Source organism: Balaenoptera borealis (assembly GCF_965194805.1).
Source record: "Balaenoptera borealis genome assembly, chromosome: 1".
NCBI lineage: Eukaryota > Metazoa > Chordata > Mammalia > Artiodactyla > Balaenopteridae > Balaenoptera > Balaenoptera borealis.
Window position 1 is genome coordinate 109,343,589 of NC_138860.1, and position 21,892 is coordinate 109,365,480.

A 21,892-nucleotide genomic window follows, 5' to 3' on the forward strand; every position below is an offset into this window, starting at 1 on the left:
AGCCCTAATACTGTAATACAACATACACTATGCTAGGTTCTAAAAATGTAGCAGGGAACAAAGTAGACATGATACTCACTCATATATAACTTATAGTCCAACAGATAATACACTTAACAAGTAATTATAAGTTTGGTGTGCAGTGGTGAGAACTAAGAAAGGAAGGGATCCAATCTAGTTGAAAGGTTATGAAAGACCTCTCTGAGAAGAGACTTCTAAACTGATACTTGAAAGAGAGGTAGAAGTTGGGCATAAAGAGATGGAGAGAACAGTTTCAGCAAACAGAACAGCAAGCTGTAAGCCCAGAGATCAGAGAATATATAGCATATGCAAGCATTTAAAGAAGTCCAATATGGTTAAAGGGGTGGAAGATGAGACTGGAGAGGCAAGATTTAGTTTTATAAGCTATGTTAAAGAAGGAGAATTTTATATTAAGGACAAAAATCAGTCACTGAAGGGCACTGAGAAAGGAAGAAATGACTTTGAGATCATTCTTAAAACTCAAAGTGGTGAGTTTTGTCAGAAGGCCAATGAAGCACAGATTTAAGAGATGATGGCTTAGATCAGTGCTACTCAAACTGTGGTTCATGGACTAGCAACCCAAGTCACTCTGCATGAAGAGAAGCTTGTGTCCGAATTTATTATCAACACTGACACTAAACAAACTATAGCTAAAAGTATGCTGATTTGTATTTTGGCACAAGCTCCTTGTAGCATCAAAGACCAACACTTCGAATGACACTAGCTTAGACTATGGTGATGGCAAGAGAGTTGGAGACAAAAGGATAGATTCAACAGAAATTTAGGATCTAGAATCAGTACTATTTGGTATTAAGCTGAAAGGAAAAGGAATAAAGGAAGATTCAATGTTTTCTGGCTTGTTTCTTAGATTCATAGTACCTTGACCTTTATTGACATAGAAAATACAGGCTTTCGTATTTTTGGTGGTGGGGGGTGGTGGTGACAGGAGTTAATTGAACACGCTAAGTTTGAAGGTGCCCCATGGTCCATGGGTTCCTAATCTGGGTCTCTTAGAAGAGGTCTGAGCTAGAAAAAGTGATGTGAGTACTGTCAGAATCACAAAGGTGTAACTGAGCTGTGTGTAACAGCTGAAGTCCCCGTGGTGGAAGGGGAGGGATATAACAAGGAAGGGACAGAGAGGTGGGATATATATAGGTGAGAAGTGTCAGAGACCACGAGAAAAGAGGATTTTAAGAAAGGGAAAGAAAGGTTCAATGTCAAATGTTACCTAAGGTTAGTTAAGATAAGGACTGAATAATTCTGTTGAGATTTAGCTACTCTAGTGATCACTGGTGACACGAGGGAGAAAAATATGGATAAATAGCGGCTAAAACCAAATTACTCTAAGTAGAGAAATAAGAAGAGGATAATAAGTATTAACAGCAAATAAAGACAGCTTATTTAAGAAGTCTAGTTATAAATGAAAAAAGGGAAGAGAGACAAGGTGTTAGATGGACAGATATATGGAATACAGAATTAAGGGTAAATTCATTTAAAAAATGAAAGAACACTTAAGCACACTTGAAACACTGGTGAGAAGTAACCAACAAAGAGAAAAATACAAGAGAAAGAGGGGATGAAAATGCAAAGGCTCTTAAGAGGCAGAAGAGGATGGTATCTGGTGTTTACTGGTCTTAGAAATACCTATGCCTTTTATTTAGAAGAGACAGATATGTGTGGGTATAAGTAGATTTTGTGAGAAATACTGATGGAGTTTCCATCTGATAGTTTCTATTTTTTCTGAGAAGCAGCAGGCAAGGTCGTAAGAAAGAGTGAAGAGAGACTTGGTGGAAAGAGAAATTTCAATCCGATATAGTCATTGTGGAAAATGGGAGAACAGACTGAAGAAATGTGGTAAGATTTTGCAAGCAGAGGGCCTATTTGTAGTTGATGCTGAAGAATTTAAACTGGTACCAATTGGTTAGATTATGTGATATTCTCTAGGTACAGTCCACAGTCCAGATAAAGGCATCAAGAAAAATGACTGGAGTCATCAAAAGTATATGTTTAAACAAGGAATCTGGATTAAAAGAAATTGGGACAAGCAAGTTTAGGAAACAAACTCCTTTTTCCTTCTCCAATAAGTGAAATATAGTTGAGTTCAGATACCAGAATAAAAGCTTAATTATTACCTACTTTCTTAGAATTACAATTGTAGATCTTTGCAGAGAAGAACTGAGTGTATATAAACATTCACAAACACCAAGTGTAATGCTTATTTTCTGTGCACAGAAGACTGGTTAAATGAAAACCTATCAAATACTGAAAGATATATATAAACTACTTTCCCCATTGAGTTGTAGAGCCCAAATGCAGTATTAATTCTGAATCAAATTCCATTTCACTGGTCCTTTACCAAATACTCCTCCTCTGGATCAGAAGGGAATGACAAAGAAAATATTCCATATTAAGAAAAATGCACACTATATTTAAATTTGTTTGAAGCTGTGAAAAGTGCCATCGAGAACATGGCTTCTAGATTGTCTGCTATTCATCAAACCTCATACCACAATGATTTTGGTAACTCTTTAAATATAAAATAGCTCCAAAGTTGGAGGGCTGGGGCATGTTAGGAAAGACAATTATTTTTTTTTAAAGAACTGTAATTGCTGAAAAGGGAAACATAATATAATTAGATCATGCAATTGGGAACCAGTGAGTAGCAACACACTGGAGAAAAGTAGACTAAAAAAATGTCAACTTTACAGATAGTGTACATTATAAGTAATTTACTTCTTTAAATCTTAGCATCCCCTTGTAACACATGAAAAATTCCTGTTCTGTTTATAACACGGAGTAGTCAGAAAAAAATGAGATAACAGCACTTGGTAAACCATTTCAATTATGCTATTATTACTAGTAAAGCCTTTCTGCTACCTGAAGCTATTTTTGCTCCCCAAATGAGATTCTAAGGATGAAATGCAATGAAACAATAATTAAAAATGGCCTGGTTCCATACAAGCTATCTTGATCTGGAGGAAGTACTGAAGTAATAGACCATAATTAGTCTGAAAGTAAAAGTGTGAAAGGGAGAAAAAAGGTAAGACAAATATAAGTAGAGACAGTTGATTTAATGGTTTAATAATAAATATTTAATGTTTTAATAATGGAATAAAAATGAGATACTACAGCACAAGAAGTTAAAGAGACAGACAAAGGTAGATTTAAATAAGATACACAAACAGAAGATTAGGCATTTAGAAACAAAGATATGGTATGCAGTTTTCAGTGGTAGCTAATGACAGGGGTAGATTTTACTGCTTTGAACAGTTTCTTACCGTCCATATAAAATAACAACAACAACAACAAAAAGGTAAGTAATGTGAATAAAAGGGAGACTAAGAACTTATTCAAAAAACCTATCTTTTAAAAAAATACTTAAAAAGAATACTGGAAATAGACTGAGAGCCTATCATAGCATTGAGCCACACGTCTATTGATGTATTTCAGCCAAACTATCTTATAGCTAAATTAATTACTTTGAAACTCCCACTGGAAAATGTAAAATCTTATACAGGTATGCATGCACAATACAATCCTGCTATATCCTCAAGAGCACAAAACTTCTGGACCTAAATCAAACAAAAATGCAAAATATAAGCCTATATTACAGATAACTACAAATATGAGTAATGTTAAAAATAAACATTTTTTTTTATCATAAATACTAAGCTTTTCTAATACTATCTTAATGACAATAATGTGTGCCATCTAAAATGCTATATGGTATTGCTAAGTTATGTCAGTATTAATAACATTAGCTATACATATATATGTGTATATACATATATATTATCTGCCACTGAAAATTACAAACACAAAATCTGCCACTCTCTCCAAAAAAAGCTAGACTTACTAGTTTTGCTTGCTGAGCATTTACTGGATCGCCATACTGGAGAAGAGCTTGAAACTGGTTATTTTTTGTAAATGTGATTATCTTCAATACAGCACCAAACTTAGAAAATATCTGTTAAAACATTAAAATCAAAACAAATTTTATCTACTGTATTATTATTTCTCAATTTTATAGATAAACATGCAAATTAAACTAAACTTACTTGGTGAAGAACATCAAGTGTTACAGGGTAATACATATTGTCAATAATTATTCTAAGCACTGGACTCTGGGCTGGAGTCACTGCACTCTCACTAACTGTGGTGCCACTAAGAGGAGTATTTGCTGTCTGGACAGCTGTCACAGCTTGAAGAACTGCTTGAGCACGCTAAAAAATGAAAGATAAGCACTTTAGAAACATTCCTGGTATTTTCACCTATACTTTGCTACACGTTACAATATTAAATTCTTTTCTAGAACACATATAGAGATTAAATAAAATTTAATACTCAATAAATACTTTTGAGCACCTGCCATGAGCCAGGGATTATAATTCAAGTATTATACTAGTATTTACTTCAAAACAATTATCTAGGGTTTGGGACCAATGTGGAACAAGAAAGACAGTCAGTGTAATTTATTCTCAAAACAACAAGATGTAGTCTGACAGATTCAGAAAATGTTTTAAACAGAAACTTCTAGAGAACAATGAAACTTTAACATTATTCATTCCATAAAAAAGGCACATAGTAAACCTTAACAAGGGGATTAACTAGATTATCCAAAAGAACTCCCATAAACCTTATTATTTCCAATAAATCCGAGAAGAAGAATATTCAGTTACAAATTAAGTCTTTTTTTCATACTAGCATAACTTCTGAAACCAAAATTTTTAGAACAGAGATTGATGTATACCATACTACAAAGCTATAAAATTTTCAGGAATACTTCAAAATAAAATATGAAGAATATTTTCCATACATGTTATGGTATCTAATACACTATTATTTTACATAGGACTAGTAAGATATTGATAATTAAACCATGACAGATCAACTATTATAAGACACATCTTGATTTCTGAGATTTTAAAATGTGAAAAAATATATATATGGAACTGAAAAAATACAGTATTTTTAGAAAATCTGTCAACTAAATCATATGTTAAATGCTCCAAAAAGACTGCCTTTATTACTATTATGCCTTTCCTATTATTACTGACAGATTCACTGATAAGGAATAATTTCTTTCTACCTTATCTGGGGTCAGAAAACCTATATAAAGGCAAATAACTGTTAGATATAATAATGACAAATACCTCTACACTGCTTTATAGTTTGAAAAAGTTGTATTGGCAGATAACAGGAATATAAACAGAGCACAGTGATGAATGAAAAGGAAGGTGGACACAAAAGAATGAGAACACTTATGATAATAAGGAATGATCAGTGTTCCCTTCAGCAGCACATATACTAAAATTGGAACAACACAGAGATTAGCATGGCCCTATACAAATATGACCTCAAAATCATGAAGTGTCACATTTTTTCTGGACCTATTAACTAATGTGGTGGTGGTAATCATTTTGCAAAATATAAATATATCACATCACCTTAAAACTCAAACAATGTGTATGTGAATTATACCTCAAAAAAGGTGGGAGGATGGTCATTTCACTGAAATATTATATAACCAGGAAATCATATAGCTTGGTACTCAAAGAGATCACATACTCATCTAGTCAAACTTCATCATCTAAATGCTAATTAAGTAAAATATGACCTATAAATTTATGTTAAAGTGACTTGTTAATTCAAATCCAACATTTTGAAACATACAATAAATATTCAATACAATGGGCACATTTATACTACTATAAAGAATAGTTATAAAAAAAGAGGGATAAAAAGATTTCTAGAACAATGTTTGTTAATTTAAACATCTGAACATATTTAACCCAATATATATTTAACTAAAGTATTTTAAGTAGCTCACTGCAAGTAGCTCACTGTTCACTTTCTTCATTAGTGATCATGTCTTTATATACATTTATTAAAATAAGCATGGAAATATCACAACTTAGAACAACTCTAACATCTGCTATTTTAAACAATGGAACGTCTTCTTAAAATAGGAATCACATGATCATGGTGTACTATCCAAACAGTATAAAAAGTTAAGGTTCCTCTGCAACCCAGTTACCCTGTCTGCTTTCCCTACATACACAAGCATATATGTATATATGTACGCCATACAAACATGTTAAGTACTCATCTACTGCATACTTTTCTTTCCCATACTATTCACTGTTCTCCATCTTCCTTTTTCACTTTAACAATTACATTCTCTATTATCATTAACAAGTAACTTCATACATTTTTTTGCATACTTTTCTTTCCCATACTATTCACTGTTCTCCATCTTCCTTTTTCACTTTAACAATTACATTCTCTATTATCATTAACAAGTAACTTCATACATTTTTTTTTGTCTCATTTATGTGTAGCTTTTTTTTTTTAACATCTTTATTGGAGTATAATTGCTTTACAATGGTGTGTTAGTTTCTGCTTTATAACAAAGTGAATCAGCTATACATATATCCCCACATCTCCTCCCTCTTGCATCTCCCTCCCCCATTTTTTTTAAATAAATAAATTTACTTATTTATTTATTTATTTTTGGCTGCATTGCGTCTTCGTTGCTGTGTGCAGGCTTTCTCTAGTTGTGGCGAGTAGGGGCTACTCTTCGTTGCGGTGCGCAGGCTTCTCATTGCGGTGGTTTCTCTTGTTTCAGAGCACGGGCTCTAGGCGCGTGGGTTTCAGTAGTTGTGGCATGTGGGCTCAGTAGTTGTGGTTTGCAGGCTCTAGAGAGCAGGCTCAGTAGTGTGGTGCACGGGCTTAGTTGCTCTGCAGCATGTGGGATCTTCCTGGACCAGGGCTCGAACCCATGTCTCCTGCACTGGCAGGCGGATTCTTAACCACTGCGCCACCAGGGAAGCCTCTTCATACGTTTTTAAAAAAAATTCATGGAGCAGAGTTGGCTTGCCAACCTAGATTTTAATTAAACTTCATATTGAAACAATCATATACACATAAAAGGACACAAATCATAAGTATATACAGCTCAATAAAACTTCACAAATAGAACATATCTGTGAAAGGACTATCTACATAAAAAATAGAACGTTACCAACACTCCAGAAGCCACACACATGCTTTCTCCCAGTTATATAAATGGAACCATATAGTATGTGTTCTACTTTGATCTGGCTTCTTCCAATAAACGTAATTTTTATGATGTTCATCCAATTTCTAGAGGCACCAGTAGCTTGTTCATTCTTTTTGCCAGTCAGTATTCCAACGAATAAATATACCACAACACATTCTACAGCTGCTGAACGTGTGGATCATTTCCAGCTCTGGGCTATTACATACAGTGTGCCATGAACTTTCTTATACGTATCTTTTCATGCACATATGTATGTATTTTCTCAGATACGTGACTAGTAAAAATTACGTCAAAGAATATGTATATGCTCAGCTTTAGTAGATATTTCAAGGTTTTAAAAATGATTCTACCAATTTACATTCTCATCACTTATTTACGGAAGTTCAAGCTTCTCTACATTGTTCCAATACTTGGTACTACCGGTCTTAATTTTATCCAGTATGGTATACATGGCAGTATCTCACTGTGAGCTTCATTTGTATTAAGGGTTCTTAATCCAAACCTAATCCACTCTGTGGATCAGAGGATGGCTTTCAAGGAAACTAACTAATGGGAAACCTGAAGATGTCTAACAAGTGGCCATGTGAAGTAAGAGATGGAAAGGTGGTGCAAAGGCAGGCAGGCCACAATATTCCAGGTAAAAGGGACAGCACAGAAACACAATGGCCTCCAAAGACAAAATAAGAGAAAGCATGCCAGGTTATAGGCGCTACACTTACTACTGGGATAGAAGCACAGAAAAATAGGGTGGGAGTAGCCATAAGACAGAAACAGTACTCATCTCAGAAAGGGCCTTTACCCTGAGCATGAAAAGGATTTGCTGTAGGGGAGTAACTTAGTCAGATTTGGCATTTTAGAAAGAGATACACTCATACACACACACATGCGCAGCTGTACTAGGGAGAAAGAATTGAAGATGAAAATGAAGAAAGATAGTAAAAGAAAGCTATTAGGTAATATAGCCAAGAGATGATTGTGTCTGAGCAAATGAAGTAGCAAGAAAGAAGAAAACTGGGCAGATATTGAAAAGAGTGAATTCACAGGACTTACTGATTTGATGAAAGGTTATGGAAGAATTCATGATTGACACACACATTCATTTGTCTCTCTTCTATTATAAAACACTATTAAAATGACTATAAATAAGTACAAAATGGAATAAATGCAGATACTGAAGAGAGAAGGTAATCACTAGCTCAGAATAATCTGATCAAATTCCCAGAACTCAGAAAATGCATGGACAGAAGACATAGTGAACACATAGCAAACAGGGTTTGCACTGGTAGCAGCCATAGGAATCAAATTAGAAACTGGTAGGTACACAGGAGGGAGGAGAATGTGAAAATAAAAGGGTTAACAGAAAGTATGGCTAACAAACATCCTCCTCCTCCTCACCATCAACCAACTTATAATTAAATAATAAAAACAAAAGCAACAACAACTAAACACTCCCTTAAAAGAACAGAAACTCTAAAAGGAGTTTTGAAGGCCAAGAATAAAGACCTCTGGCATTTGGGGGGATCCCAGGTTAGTATCCAAGTCCTCATAACCTTACTCTAGAGGAAAGCATGCAAGTCCAATAAAACCTAAATTGTCCATTCTGAAATATAAACAGACAATGAGGGTGGGTGGGAGGAAGAGAAGAATAGAGAGAACAAGATAAACATAACAGCTAATACTAAAGAAAGTAAAAGATACAGTCAAATATTTTAAAATACCATTAATTAGTAACTGTAAAGAATGACCAATTGCAAGGTAAAAAGGGTATCAAAGAAGAAGAACTTTTGAAAATCAAAAATATGGCTGTCAAAAAATTTTTTTTCAACATAAGGAACATTGCACTGACTGCTCCCTATGTCTGGAATATAACCAAGACTGCAGTAAGTGCCTTATTCTCTAATCACTTTGAAGTTTGTCACTCAAATGTCACTTGTTGGTTGGGCTTCCACTGGTTATCCTATTTGAAATTACAAATCCCCCTCCCCTACATATATATATCTATCTATAGATGCCTTATCTTTATTCTTTCCACATCATTTTCATTTGAATCTTTTTAAATGAGAATGCATTCACTAATTACTGAAAATACTAACATGTAAAATGAAACTGGGATATTAAATGCCATTTTAAACTCTAAGTAAAAAGAATAGAGAATAGATATTTTCTTATGGCATATTTCCTCATAATCAATTCTGAGAAGTACAACTTCTGGTTCAAAAGAAATGAAAATTATCAAATTAAAAAAACAACTGAAAATTTTAGCCTTATCTCTTAGGCAAAAAGTTTTACAAGCTTATTTTTCATGAACTATCAAAATGATCTTAAATTATTTTTTACAAAGGTTAAAATCTATGAGGAATTGTTTTCCATTTAATTTTTGATAAGACAAGAGCCACAGTTTAGATTTTACTAAAACAGATATAATTAGCTAAAAACTACATTTGAAGAGCTGAAATTTTTAGACCAGTTTTTATTGCAATCCTATGTATTTAGATCTAAAACCATTCTTACACTTTTTCTAAATAAATAATTTTAGATAATTAATATCTTCTACATCACATTTTTAAAAGATCAACACATTCATATATTCTCAATTGTTACATTTTTCCCCCAGGAAAACCATTAACAGATCCTCAATAGGAGTTTTTCCATAAGAAATTAAGACCTATAAAAAGTCAAATAGGGCTTCCCTGGTGGCGCAGTGGTTGAGAGTCTGCCTGCCAATGCAGGGGGCACAGGTTCGAGCCCTGGTCTGGGAAGATCCCACATGCCGCGGAGCGGCTGGGCCCGTGAGCCACAATTACTGAGCCTGCACGTCTGGAGCCTGTGCTCCGCAGCAAGAGAGGCCGCGACAGTGAGAGGCCCGCGCACCGCGATGAGGAGTGGCCCCCGCTTGCCACAACTAGAGAAAGCCCTCGCACAGAAACGAAGACCCAACACAGCCAAAAATAAATAAATAAAAATAAATAAATTAAAAAAAAAAAAAAAAAGTCAAATAACCAAAGGGACTGAACTTTGTACATTGAAGTCTAAGCAGCAGAGTTGCATAAACAGTTTATGCTTAAGTCCTACCTCAGACAGTTTCTATACAAAAACTTTAATTTGCACAAAGAAAAAGAACACTTTGACCAGAACCTTAAAAGCACTGAAAAAATGCTATTTAACTAATTTATCCAGTATTAATTTAAAATATGAAAATAATAGACCACACATACTTTCTGTAAATTAACATAATGGTTAATACTTTAACATACTACAAGAAAACACCACAAAAAAACCAAAAATCAAAAAACAAGAAAATGCTCATAGAAAAATCTTCTGAATGGTTAAAAAAATTTTTTCTGCTAATATGTTTATGATATTCTTAATAGGTTCTAGGCCATTTTATTTATGTACCTACACATACTCACTTGGTTCAATGTATTATCTGTTTTTAGTTCTTTGTGATTGGAGTACTGAATATAAATTGGTTGGTTACGAAGGTGAGGTGTCACAGCAGAATAGTAATTAACCATAGTAATAGCTGCTTCCTCTGTTGCTAGTTCCAAAAATGCCTGAAAATTTAAATAGCAAAAATCTTAATATTATGAATCAAATTCAAATAAACTTCAATATCTGTGTAATCTATTTGGCTCATTAGAAAAATCAGTATCTAGAATATAACCTTTCAAGTTACATTTAGATGCTCTAGTAGGTAGAATTAGAAATCCCTTACTGAAGTTTAGAGATACAATTAAAGCTAAACTCAGAAGAAAGCTCTTAGAATATAAAGTACTTCCACCTCTGATTTTCCATACACTACAAATGTACCCACTCCAACAAAGGCTAGAGAAGATAAAATCTAAACATTTTCCAGCACCAGAATTTTACCACTCCTAACCTAGGAAACATAAGAGAACTCCAAGTCATTTTAAAAGCATTTACAATTTAACAAAGAAAAAAATTAAATGTCATATTATTAGTGATATTAACTATATTTAAGAGAACATTAAATTTCTCTAAATTCTTCTAAATGGTATCATTAGAAACTTTAAAACAAAATTTGATTTTTAATATACCTGGACCCTACTGCCACAGGTATAACTATTCAATATAGAATACCTGGGACTAATGACTATCTTTTTCTAATGTTATCAGATAAATATTTCCCTGGGATAAGCCTAAAGGATAAGATGCTGCTAGTGTCCTTACTGATTTCCGATATTACAAAGAGCAAAGCCACAATAAAAGAAGTATTTCATCTGTATTTCCCACAATCTCATTGACCAATAGTTCAATTAGAGTCCTAAAGGGAATTTAAAAGGCAAAATCTGAAAACTACGGTGACTTATTCCTTTTAGCTCCCTAGCATTAGCTTCCCAAACACAGCTACAAGGAAAAGTCAGAGTAAGACTTCTGTCATGTTCTTTAAGAAAAGTAACCTACTATATACCATCCTTTCATCAGGCGACAGCTAATTCACACCTGCTGCATAGCTGGGGCTTAACATTTTGTAAGTCCTGAAAGAAATATACCTGATTTTTTCCTTTCAGCATAAGGATGTTGGTCACCTTACCAAAAGGTAAGCCTAAAGCAATAACTTCAGTTTCTGTCACTTCACCCGGTAATTTTCGAATATGAAGTACACGAGAAGGAGCACCATCCATTTTATCTTCTCCTTTAAATTTTTTACTATCATTACCATTGGCTGAAAGACATTAAAGAAACAGTCTTTAGTATATTGATTTTCCTTATTTGCATAAAAAAATCACAAAACAAACTTTAATAAAGAACTTAAAAACAGAGCTGAGCATACTTGGGATACTTCCTAAAAATTCAAAAACCAGGTTTGCAAAGTAACAGAGAAAATCATATCCACCAATTACTACTAAATGAAATCATCAATTAAGATTACTATTGGGTAAATATATTTCTGGATAGCATATGTAAAGAGTAGCAAGTGATAATCAAACACATTAAGATGCAATTTCATAAAGAAATGGTCAATGGCTATAGAACACAATTATCTTACAATTCAATCATCTAATTAGAGACTAATAAGGAGTCTAAGACTTAGTCTAAGACTAAGGAAAATACAAAAAAGTGAAAATTTTGACTTAGCAAAAATTAGATTATAATTTTACCTGAGAAATTCTAAATTGTTCAATTTGAAAAATGTGCTAAAAAATGGAATCAAAGAAGGCAATGCTGTAAAAATTATTATGCAGTCAACCCACACTACGGGTCACATTCCTCTACCTAAATGTTTTGTCACTATCAAAATCTACTATAAATCACTCATGGACTTGATTATCTTATTCTGTTACTCTGAGCTTTAAAGTGATATATTTTAAACAACAAATTAGTTGCCTGCTTTTATTCCAAAGCTTTACCAAAACACAAAAAATAAACAAAAAAAACCAAAAACCAAACATACTAAAGATGCAATAAAATAGGTGTTTTGGTGGTTCTTAATCTTCTAAGAACTCAAGGATATTTCTGAGAATCTAACTAACCTGAAGAATCCTTACACAGTGAGAAATATGCATGTATACTCCATTTTGATACAATTTTTGGTACTTTACAGTACACCCCCAGAAAACATTCAATACTATCTGTAAAATTCTAAGACCATCGGGATCTTCTAAGTGCCTTCAAAATTTATTCAAACATTAATTCTTTAAACAGTTACTGAGTATCAAGAATATGTCTGGCACTTTTTTAGGTTCTGTGGGTACAGCAGTGAACAGTAAGCAGTAAGATCCCTGATGCTCTCCTGTAGTCTAGTGGGAGAGATGTACTACCCAGTACATGAACCAGATAATTTATTATAGTGATTAAGTGATATGGAGAAAGTAAAGCACAGTAATGTGATTACAAGTGACTTAGCAGAGGACTGGAAGAGGGTGATGTGGTAGTGATTTTACTGGATGATCAGAGATAATATGTGAATTCACCTGGTAAGTATAACTTAAAGTGTCAATTAAGTCATAGTTTAACAGTTTCACTCAAGTTTATATACATCAACAAACAGCCAATGCATTAAAAAATTCCCCTAAGTTGACTCTGTACAGAAGAGTAGTAAGCTCTGGCTTCTGAATATATTACCAGAAAAATCTTGCTGGTTAGCTCTTCATCATTCCAAAAATAAGAACTACAAAAAGCTCTCCACACTTCCTTCCATAAGTAAGGAAAACATGTATGTGCACAGGCACCTGAACCTATCAGAAACAGGCTGAATTTCCTATTTTGCGGCATCTTATTTTAACAAAATCATCATTGGGTCTGTTAAATGATACTTTAAGTTAAAGCAGGGAATCAAAAAATACACATATACCTTAAAACATATAATTGACATACAAATGCATATTCTTCTAAGGCCTTTTCTTGGCAAAGCAATCTGATAGATTGTGTTCTTGTTCATTCATTTGTTTGAATAACAAGAACAAATACTTCACAGTCCAACCTATAGTCCCATGAGTTATAGGTTATGATATCAGGAAACTCAAACAGCAAATTTGTTTTTCCTTTAGGGAAAAAGGCAAGAAAAAAAAAAATCACAATAAAGATACTACCCATCACTACACATATAGGGAGAAAAAAACGCTTCCCTTTTCAAATGATTCTTAGAATATGATTCCCAAAAGGCAAAAACCTGCCTAAACCTATTATTAAAAGAATAGAAGAGTTTATTGTTTTGAATTTGTGTTGGATGATTTCTTGACAGTGGATGGTGAGTAAAACAACTGAGTAAAAAGGTAGCTGGGACAGTTTTCACAGTTAAAGAAGAAGATAAATAACTTGTTTGTTTCATATTTATAGAAAAGAAGGTACTTTTCTCTTGCATTGATATTTAACATTCACTGACAGTAACCTACATGCCAGGCACTTTACAACTCTTAAGACTGCTATTATAACCCATCAATCCCATTTATAAATGAGAGGTACTTAAGCTGCCCAAGGTCAGAGTTACTAAGTGGTAAAGACAGGAAATGGCAGGAAAAGGATTAAAACTCAGGAGTATGACTCCATAGTCTGTAGTCTCAACCCACTACTACAGGAGGACCCTAAAGACAAACTTCAGGTAATATATAATGGCCTAGAGAAGATCTGTTCTTTTCTGCCAAATACCATGTAACTAACAACATTTACACTCTGTCTTTACACTACTTGATACTCCTCTCAGTTAATAGCTTCAGAAAGGGTGGCTATTAGATATTCATATTTTAGTGCTAAATATTATGAAAGTCTCAATTTTAAATAATGATACTATGAGAATGTAAAATTGAGAAATGATGATTTCTTTAAATATAACTAAGCTGACTTTCATATATAAAAATACCCCAACCCTGGAAAAGAGAAAGGACGCTAAATGTGTGGCCTTGGGGCTTCCCTGGTGGCGCAGTGGTTTAGAATCCACCTGCCAATGCAGGGGACACGGGTTCGAGCCCTGGTCCGGGAGATCCCACATGCCACAGAGCAGCTATGCCTTGCGTCACAACTACTGAACCTGCACGCTAGAGCTCGCGAGCCACAACTACTGAGCCCACATGCCACAGCTACTGAAGCCCGTGCACCTAGAGCCCATGCTCCACAACAAGAGAAGCCGTCCAATGAGAAGCCTGTGTACTGCAACAAAGAGTAGCCCCTGCTCGCCGCAACTAGAGAAAGCCCACGTGCAGCAATGAAGACCCAACGCAGCCAAAAATAAATAAATAAATCAAAGTGTGGCCTCAACTTATGAAACATGTAGGCCATTTATGACCCTATTAGAGAAGTAAGGAAGATGGGGTCTCTCTGGGTTACAGATCTATGATTCTTCAGAAGACAAAGTACTATAATTTGGACTTCTTTCCACAATCCTTTCCCTTACACTTCCCAGGTAATTCCAGACAGAAACTTTGGTTTAGATATGTAAAACTAAAGAATTTTAAAGACTGTTTTTTCAACAACAGATGATCTTATGAAGATGATTTTACTCATGCATGTAAGCTGCATATAGACTGTAGAAATCTTTATACTATTTTCCATATATGTCTTCTTAAAAAAGCCTCTGGCTTACGGAGGATGTTCTTCTACTCACAAATTCAAAACAGGACATAGAAACTGTTTCTAACTGAACATTCCAATACAAACTTAAAAGTTTTCTACCTCAGTTCTAAAGTGAACATCTTCACTTCTGAACAGTCCTAGTCCATCTCTTTTCTCTTTGACTTTTTTCTTCTACTGGCTTTTACCTGTAGTTTTCACACAAAACGGTCTCACCAAGATCCTGGGTAATTTGTTAAATCCACCTGTGGCGGAAGAGCTGTGAGCCCTCTCAACCTTACCAAATCTCTCTGTTCTCACAGCATCCTTAATAACTTACTTCTAGTTTCCTTACTTCCCTGACTCATTTGATACCTGCTTCGACCCCTCTGCTAACTCATTTACTTCCCAAAATGGTTGGTCTGCCCCAATCTGTTCTGGTCTTAAGTCGTTCCCATCTTTACTTGCTCATACAGACACTCCAGTAAGGGGTTTCAAAAATCAACTTCTATTTTATAAGTCTATTATTTTAGTCCCACTCATTCACCAATACTTCTAGTTCTATACTTTCAACTGTATATACCAACTTGAAGTGCATCATCTCAAAACTTTTTACTTCATCTGTCCAGTGAAAACTTATTTAATAAAATATAAGTACATTCTCATTCTCCAAGTCTTCCAGACTCAAGCATTTATAAAAAGCACTCGTAACTTCCTTTATCGAAATATAACTGAGAGGCAGAGCAGTTTTACTCTCAAGCAGTTTTAGTTAGACTTCAGGGCAAAGCACAGTGTTATACAAGCTGCTGGCTTTAGAAAAACAAAAAAATAAAATAAAGTTAATCTAAGAAAAATGAATGCTCATACTCTTTGCATTCTATATGGGAAAACAAATTTCAAAGAACAGTTAAACCAGAAATGTAGGTATATACAGGTAGAGAATACTTCTGTTATTCTACTAGCTTTAGTTAACTCCAACAGTCACCGCACAAAAAAAAAATCTTACTAGGTTTACTGTAAAAGCTGCCTGTAACTCCGCATTTCTGAGTAGCTGCATAGCCTAGTTGCCAAAAGTAACTTATGCATGAGCTGGAAAAATATAGAAGGCTACACTAAATTAGAGGAAGGCTCACGTTACCTCTACACCTCTATGCAAGAAAGAGGACATGCTGTTAGGACCCTCATAAACATTCAAACTGAAACAACGTGCTGGAATAGTCTCAAAGTATTACAAAAAAATGAAATAACATATCAAAAATGTCTGTATGTAAAAATTAATTGGAAATCTAAGAGAATTCTGAATAACATGTAACAGAATCTATAAAATGATTTCAGTTCTTTCACACAGAGAAAAAGTCATACTTTCAGCAATAATAAATACTGATATTAAAGAACAGCAGCAGCACTGGCAGAAACATGTATACCTAACTTAAAGAGGTATTCCACTTCCACACCTATAAAAAAATGGACTCAGGAGAGACCATATCTTACAATTGTCAAGCCTCCTCCCCACTTCCAAAGAGTTACAAATTCCTTCCAATAAAATCCAATTCCAATACTAGTTAGAGCTAGCTGTGTCTTTGAAATGTTACACTTCTAAAGAAGGAACTAGTTTATTACAAAATAGTTTTGAATAAGATTATTTCCCCAAGACTAAGTTTCTAACAACATTAACTTTTCTCACTTTTAAAATTCTTTTTTTCGAGCTCTACCCACCACCAGAGCCTCCCATCAAGCCTCTTAGATAGCCTCAACCACCAGAGGGCAGACAACAGAAGCAAGAAAAACTATAATCCTGCAGCCTGTGGAACAAAAACCACAGTTACAGAAAGATAGAGAAGATGAAAAGGCAGAGGGCTATGTACCAGATGAAGGAACAAGAAAAAACCCCAGAAAAACAACTAAATGAAGTGGAGATAGGCAACCTTCCAGAAAAAGAATTCAGAATAATGATAGTGAAGATGATCCAGGACCTCGGAATAAGAATGGAGGCAAAGATTGAGAAGATGCAAGAAATGATTAACAAAGACCTAGAAGAATTAAAGAACAAACAAACAGAGATGACCAATACAATAACTGAAATGAAAACTACACTAGAAGGAATCAATAGCAGAATAACTGAGGCAGAAGAACGGATAAGTGACCTGGAAGACAGAATGGTGGAATTCACTGCTGCGGAACAGACTAAAGAAAAAAGAATGAAAAGAAATGAAGACAGCCTAAGAGACCTCTGGGACAATATTAAACGCAACAACATTCGCATTATAGGGGTCCCAGAAGGAGAAGAGAGAGAGAAAGGACCAGAGAAAATATTTGAAGAGATTATAGTCGAAAACTTCCCAAACATGGGAAAGGAAATAGCCACCCAAGTCCAGGAAGCGCAGAGAGTCCCATACAGAACAAACCCAAGGAGAAAGACGCCGAGACACATAGTAATCAAAGTGGCAAAAATTAAAGACAAAGAAAAATTATTGAAAGCAGCAAGGGAAAAACGACAAATAACATACAAGGGAACTCCCATAAGGTTAACAGCTGATTTCTCAGTAGAAACTCTGCAAGCCAGAAGGGAGTGGCATGATATACTTAAAGTGATGAAAGGGAAGAACCTACAACCAAGATTACTCTACCCGGCAAGGATCTCATTTAGATTTGATGGAGAAATCAAAAGCTTTACAGACAAGCAAAAGCTAAGAGAATTCAGCACCACCAAGCCAGCTCTACAACAAATGCTAAAGGAACTTCTCTAAGTGGGAAACACAAGAGAAGAAAAGGACCTACAAAAACAAACCCAAAACAATTAAGAAAATGGTCATAGGAACATACATATCGATAATTACCTTAAACGTGAATGGATTAAATGCCCCAACCAAAAGACATAGACTGGCTGAATGGATACAAAAACAAGACCCATATATATGCTGTCTACAAGAGACCCACTTTAGACCTAGGGACACATACAGACTGAAAGTGAGGGGATGGAAAAAGATATTCCATGCAAATGGAAATCAAAAGAAAGCTGGAGTAGCTATACTCATATCAGATAAAATAGACTTTAAAATAAAGAATGTTACAAGAGACAAGGAAGGACACTACATAATGATCCAGGGATCAATCCAAGAAGAAGATATAACAATTATAAATATATATGCACCCAACATAGGAGCACCTCCATACATAAGGCAACTGCTAACAGCTATAAAAGAGGAAATTGACAGTAACACAATAATAGTGGGGGACTTTAACACCTCACTTACACCAATGGACAGATCATCCAAAATGAAAATAAATAAGGAAACACAAGCTTTAAATGACACAATAGACCAGATAGATTTAATTGATATATATAGGACATTCCATCCAAAAACAGCAGACTACATGTTCTTCTCAAGTGCGCACGGAACATTCTCCAGGATAGATCACATCTTGGGTCACAAATCAAGCCTCAGTAAATTTAAGAAAATTGAAATCATATAAAGCATCTTTTCTGACCACAACGCTATGAGATTAGAAATGAATTACAGGGAAAAAAACGTAAAAAGGAGAAACACACGGAGGCTAAACAATACGTTACTAAATAACCAAGAGATCACTGAAGAAATCAAAGAGGAAATAAAAAAATACCTAGAGACAAATGACAATGAAAACACGACGACCCAAAACCTATGGGATGCAGCAAAAGCGGTTCTAAGAGGGAAGTTTATAGCTATACAAGCCTACCTAAAGAAACAAGAAAAATCTCAAGTAAACAATCTAACCTTACACCTAAAGAAACTAGAGAAAGAAGAACAAACAAAACCCAAAGTTAGCAGAAGGAAAGAAATCATAAAGATCAGAGCAGAAATAAATGAAATAGAAACAAAGAAAACAATAGCAAAGATCAATAAAACTAAAAGTTGGTTCTTTGAGAAGATAAACAAAATTGATAAGCCATTAGCCAGACTCATCAAGAAAAAGAGGGAGAGGACTCAAATCAATAAAATCAGAAATGAAAAAGGAGAAGTTACAACAGACACCGCAGAAATACAAAGCATCCTAAGAGACTACTACAAGCAACTTTATGCCAATAAAATGGACAACCTGGAAGAAATGGACAAATTCTTAGAAAGGTATAACCTTCCAAGACTGAATCAGGAAGAAACAGAAAATATGAACAGACCAATCACAAGTAATGAAATTGAAACTGTGATTAAAAATCTTCCAACAAACAAAAGTCCAGGACCAGATGGCTTCACAGGTGAATTCTATCAAACATTTAGAGAAGAGCTAACACCCATCCTTCTCAAACTCTTCCAAAAAATGGCAGAGGAAGGAACACTCCCAAACTCATTCTATGAGGCCACCATCACCCTGATACCAAAACCAGACAAAGACACTACAAAAAAAGAAAATTACAGACCAATATCACTGATGAATATAGATGCAAAAATCCTCAACAAAATACTAGCAAACAGAATCCAACAACACATTAAAAGGATCATACACCACGATCAAGTGGGATTTATCCCAGGGATGCAAGGATTCTTCAATATACGCAAATCAATCAATGTGATACACCATATTAACAAATTGAAGAATAAAAACCATATGATCATCTCAATAGATGCAGAAAAAGCTTTTGACAAAATTCAACACCCATTTCTGATAAAAACTCTCCAGAAAGTGGGCATAGAGGGAACCTACCTCAACACAATAAAGGCCATATATGACAAACCCACAGCAAACATCATTCTCAATGGTGAAAAACTGAAAGCATTTCCTCTAAGATCAGGAACGAGACAAGGATGTCCACTCTCACCACTATTATTCAACATAGTTCTGGAAGTCCTAGCCACGGCAATCAGAGAAGAAAAAGAAATAAAAGGAATACAAATTGGAAAAGAAGAAGTAAAACTGTCACTGTTTGCGGATGACATGATACTATACATAGAGAATCCTAAAACTGCCACCAGAAAACTGCTAGAGCTAATTAATGAATATGGTAAAGTTGCAGGATACAAAATTAATGCACAGAAATCTCTTGCATTCCTATACACTAATGATGAAAAATCTGAAAGAGAAATTATGGAAACACTCTCATTTACCATTGCAACAAAAAGAATAAAATACCTAGGAATAAACCTACCTAGGGAGACGAAAGACCTGTATGCAGAAAACTATAAGACACTGATGAAAGAAATTAAAGATGATACCAACAGATGGAGAGATATACCATGTTCTTGGATTGGAAGAATCAACATTGTGAAAATGAGTATACTACCCAAAGCAATCTACAGATTCAATGCAATCCCTATCAAATTACCAATGGCATTTTTTACAGAGCTAGAACAAATCATCTTAAAATTTGTATGGAGACACAAAAGACCCCGAATAGCCAAAGCAGTCTTGAGGCAAAAAAATGGAGCTGGAGGAATCAGACTCCCTGACTTCAGACTATACTACAAAGCTACAGTAATCAAGACAATATGGTACTGGCACAAAAACAGAAACATAGATCAATGGAACAAGATAGAAAGCCCAGAGATTAACCCACGCACCTATGGTCAACTAATCTATGACAAAGGAGGCAAAGATATACAATGGAGAAAAAACAGTCTCTTCAATAAGTGGTGCTGAGAAAACTGGACAGCTACATGTAAAAGAATGAAATTAGAATACTCCCTAACACCATACACAAAAATAAACTCAAAATGGATTAGAGACCTAAATATAAGACTGGACACTATAAAACTCTTAGAGGAAAACATAGGAAGAACACTCTTTGACATAAATCACAGCAAGATCTTTTTTGATCCACCTCCTAGAGTAATGGAAATAAAAACAAAAATAAACAAGTGGGACCTAATGAAACTTCAAAGCTTTTGCACAGCAAAGGAAACCATAAACAAGACGAAAAGACAACCCTCAGAATGGGAGAAAATATTTGCAAATGAATCAACGGACAAAGGATTAATCTCCAAAATATATAAACAGCTCATTCAGCTCAATATTAAAGAAACAAACACCCCAATCCAACAATGGGCAGAAGACCTAAATAGACATTTCTCCAAAGAAGACATACAGACGGCCACGAAGCACATGAAAAGATGCTCAACATCACTAATTATTAGAGAAATGCAAATCAAAACTACAATGAGGTATCACCTCACTCCTGTTAGAATGGGCATCATCAGAAAATCTACAAACAACAAATGCTGGAGAGGGTGTGGAGAAAAGGGAACCCTCTTGCACTGTTGGTGGGAATGTAAATTGATACAGCCACTATGGAGAACAATATGGAGGTTCCTTAAAAAACTAAAAATAGAATTACCATATGACCCAGCAATCCCACTACTGGGCATATACCCAGAGAAAACCGTAATTCAAAAAGACACATGCACCCGAATGTTCATTGCAGCACTATTTACAATAGCCAGGTCATGGAAGCAACCTAAATGCCCATCAACAGACGAATGGATAAAGAAGTTGTGGTACATATATACAATGGAATATTACTCAGCCATAAAAAGGAACGAAATTGAGTCATTTGTTGAGACGTGGATGGATCTAGAGACTGTTATACAGAGTGAAGTAAGTCAGAAAGAGAAAAACAAATATCGTATATTAATGCATGTATGTGGAACCTAGAAAAATGGTACAGATGAGCCAGTTTGCAGGGCAGAAGTTGAGACACAGATGTAGAGAATGGACATATGGACACCAAGGGGGGAAAACTGCGGTGAGGTGGGGATGGTGGTGTGTTGAATTGGGCGATTGGGATTGACATGTATACACTGATGTGTATAAAACTGATGCCTAATAAGA

General features: G+C 34.9%; 1 protein-coding gene across 5 annotated transcripts in view; it reads right to left on the bottom strand.

Annotated features, from left to right (window-relative positions):
• PTBP2 (polypyrimidine tract binding protein 2) overlaps positions 1–21,892 on the bottom strand; it is an 85,927-nt gene that overhangs the window by 29,295 nt on the left and 34,740 nt on the right. For 4 of the 5 annotated variants that reach the window (XM_082385104.1, XM_082385103.1, XM_082385102.1 and 1 more), the window contains exons 4-7: positions 11,599–11,771; positions 10,495–10,638; positions 4,080–4,244; positions 3,878–3,988 (exon numbers count right to left, since the gene is read on the bottom strand). In XM_082385104.1, the coding sequence (XP_082241230.1) occupies positions 3,878–3,988; positions 4,080–4,244; positions 10,495–10,638; positions 11,599–11,771 (593 nt within the window). The remainder of the gene's footprint in view (positions 1–3,877; positions 3,989–4,079; positions 4,245–10,494; positions 10,639–11,598; positions 11,772–21,892) is intronic. The other variant, XM_082385105.1, reaches the window with a different exon arrangement.